The sequence below is a fragment of the Tupaia chinensis genome, unplaced genomic scaffold (assembly GCF_000334495.1).
Source record: "Tupaia chinensis unplaced genomic scaffold, TupChi_1.0 Scaffold000659_1, whole genome shotgun sequence".
NCBI lineage: Eukaryota > Metazoa > Chordata > Mammalia > Scandentia > Tupaiidae > Tupaia > Tupaia belangeri.
Genome location: NW_006160181.1, coordinates 1,565,745 through 1,568,378, shown reverse-complemented (window position 1 = coordinate 1,568,378; position 2,634 = coordinate 1,565,745). Strand labels below are relative to the sequence as shown.

Sequence of the window (2,634 nt, the reverse complement as noted above, 5' to 3'; positions counted from 1 at the left end):
CCAAGAGAAGAAAGAGAATGAGAACCACGTATTGCCGCAGATTTCCAAAAGTTCACCTACTTCCCTTGCCTTCAGCATACCTCTCTGACCCCTCCTATTTTTCAGGTTGACCTACAACAGCTGCCGAAATGTCCCAGCAACACACACTGCCAGTGACCCTCCCCGCTGCCCTCAGTCAGTTGCCTCTCAAGACTGTTTCTCCTCCACCCAATACTCAGCAGGAGCACACAAAGCAACCAACTCCACTGCCTGCCCCATGCCAGGAGGTGCCCTCTGAGCTCCCAGTGGAGGACCCCTCAAAGCACAAGGAGAAACACACAACTCCTGTGAAGGGTGTACCTGAGCAAGAGCATGAGCTACAGCAGCAGCAGGACTCGCAGGAACAGGAACTACACCTGGGACAGCAGCAGCAGCAGCAAGAATATCAGGAGCAGGAACTGCACCTGGAACAGCAGCAGCAGCAAGATTATCAGGAGCAGGAGCTGCACCTAGAGCAACACCAGCAAGACTCTCAGAAGCTGGAGCTGCACCTGGGACAGCAGCAGCAGCAAGGATATCAGGAGCAGGAACTGCACCTGGAACAGCACCAGCAGCAGACGTCTCAGGAGCAGGAGCTGCACCTGGGACAGCAGCAGCAACACCAAGAGTCTCAGGAACAGAAGCTGCACCTGGTACAGCAGCAGCAAGAGTCTCAGGAGCAGGAACTGCACCTGGGACAGCAGCAGCAGCAACAGCACGAGACTCAGGAGCAGGAGCTGCATCTGGAACAGCACCAGCAGCAAGAGTCTCAGGAGCAGGAGCTACACCTGGAACAGCAGCAGCAGCAGCAGCAACAAGAATCCCAGAAGCAGGAGCTGCACCTGGAACAGCAGCAGCAACACCAAGAGTCTCAGGAGCAGAAGCTGCACCTGGAACAGCAGCAGCAAGAGCCTCAGAAGCAGGAGCTGCACCTGGGACAGCAGGAGGCACAGGAGGAGGAACTGCATCTGAAACAGCAGCAGCAGGAGTGTCAGAAGGAAGAGGTGCACCTAGAACAGCAGCAGCAGGAGTGTCAGAAGGAAGAGGTGCACCTAGAACAGCAGCAGCAGGAGTGTCAGAAGGAAGAGGTGCACCTAGAACAGCAGCAGCAGGAGAAACAGGAACTACAGCAGCATCAAGGAGCAGGAATCCTGGTGCAGAAGCTTCATCAGGAGAAAACACAAAGTGAGCAGCAGCTGAAAGGGCAGCTGGACTGGGAGGAGAAGCTCCTGGACCAGCAACTAGAGCAAGAGCTGGCCAAAAGAGATGAGCAACTAGGAAAGAAAGAAGAACAGCTGTTGGAGCCATCAGAGCAGCAAGAGGGACTGCTGGAGCAGCCTACACTTGTCCCAGCTCCTGGCCAGCTCCATGAGAGCCAGGCAGCCCAGCTGCCAAAGGGAGAAGTTTTGCTCCCTATAGAGCAGCAGCGGCAGCAGGAGGTGCAGTGGCCAGTCAAACATCAGTAACCACAACCAAGTGTTCTAGAGCCCCTCAGACCACCCACACAAGGGAAGAGACAGCTGCTGGCCCCACTGATCTCGGGTCCCTGAGTGTCCTGCCTCCTCTGTGGACCTGCCTGACCCTATCCCTCTGCATGTCTCTTGGACAGGGCTGAGGAGGAAGAGGAAGTTACTGCACGACACCCACCCACAGGGAACCCAATCCCAACCTCAGGTAGTCAGAGCCTGTGTCTAAGAGACCATGCTAACTCTGAATACACCCCAGTGTGATGCCTAAATCTGTGAGCATGTACAATAACACATAATAAATCCTGGAAGTCCTGAGAGTCTGAATTCTTTTGGCTTTTTCTCCTGTTACCACATAAAGTCCTGTGTATAGGTCAATAGTTAAACTGATCTTCTTGTCCTCAAAGAGGATAGACATCTTGATTGTCTTTAACTCCACTTCTAAAACTATTCAATATAATCAATGGCTTCAGAAAAAAAGAAACAAAACTCAAACCAAAACAAAAACAGCTTTATTTATGTACCCCAAAACAATACCTCATTAAGAAAGGTGTTCAGATATTTTGGTTGGGGAAGGGGATCTGTTCTCTCAGGCCAATGCTGCATTATGCCACACATAAATATCCCAGTCCTAGCTCAAGGCAAGCTAAGCGCTACACTTCTGATCTGACCAGGTTCTCACGTCAGAAGGGAGACTGGGAAGACATCATGGAAGTTTAGGAGCTCCACCTGAGTTCTGACCCTTTCCCTAAAATCATCCCCAGGCAGGGCCAGCAGATGGCATAGTGGTTACGTCACTGGACTCCCACATGGCCAACCACAGATTGAGCTGCAGTCCCGGTGGCTTGAAAATCATACCAGACGAATGAGTGTACATGCTCAACATCCCAGGAGGAGAACTGAGGAGAAGAGATTGAAGCATGGCCATCCTCTGCTGGGGAGTGATTTCTCACTTTCTCGCTCTCAGTCTCTGTCTCTCTCTCTTGGTGAGCACAAGCACCCTAAGGCAAAAACCTCTTAAGAAAAGAAAATATTCCCAGGCTTTCCTTCTTTATTTTCTCTGTATAGAATATCTTCGTGATTTCCAAGAGTCTCGTGATTGAGGAAAACAGAAAAGTGACAGAAGCAGAATTGGGCAAGGTGAGGAGAA

General features: G+C 51.4%; 1 protein-coding gene across 1 annotated transcript; it reads left to right on the top strand.

The window, feature by feature from the left end:
* The first annotated feature begins 128 nt into the window (after positions 1 to 128).
* Positions 129 to 1,509, top strand: IVL (involucrin). The gene is made up of 2 exons (XM_006159847.2): positions 129 to 871; positions 956 to 1,509. Exons 1-2 carry the CDS (start codon positions 129 to 131, stop codon positions 1,482 to 1,484), a joined length of 1,272 nt encoding a protein of 423 aa, XP_006159909.1. The 3' UTR covers positions 1,485 to 1,509.
* Positions 1,510 to 2,634: the final 1,125 nt, after the last annotated feature.

Bases quoted from the DNA above. Each gene is read 5' to 3' on its own strand.
- IVL (XM_006159847.2), top strand. From the start codon at position 129: ATGTCCCAGCAACACACACTGCCAGTGACCCTCCCCGCTGCCCTCAGT. The intron at 872-955 runs GCAGCAACACCA...GCTGCACCTGGG, and splicing joins GAGCTGCACCTGGAACAGCA to ACAGCAGGAGGCACAGGAGG.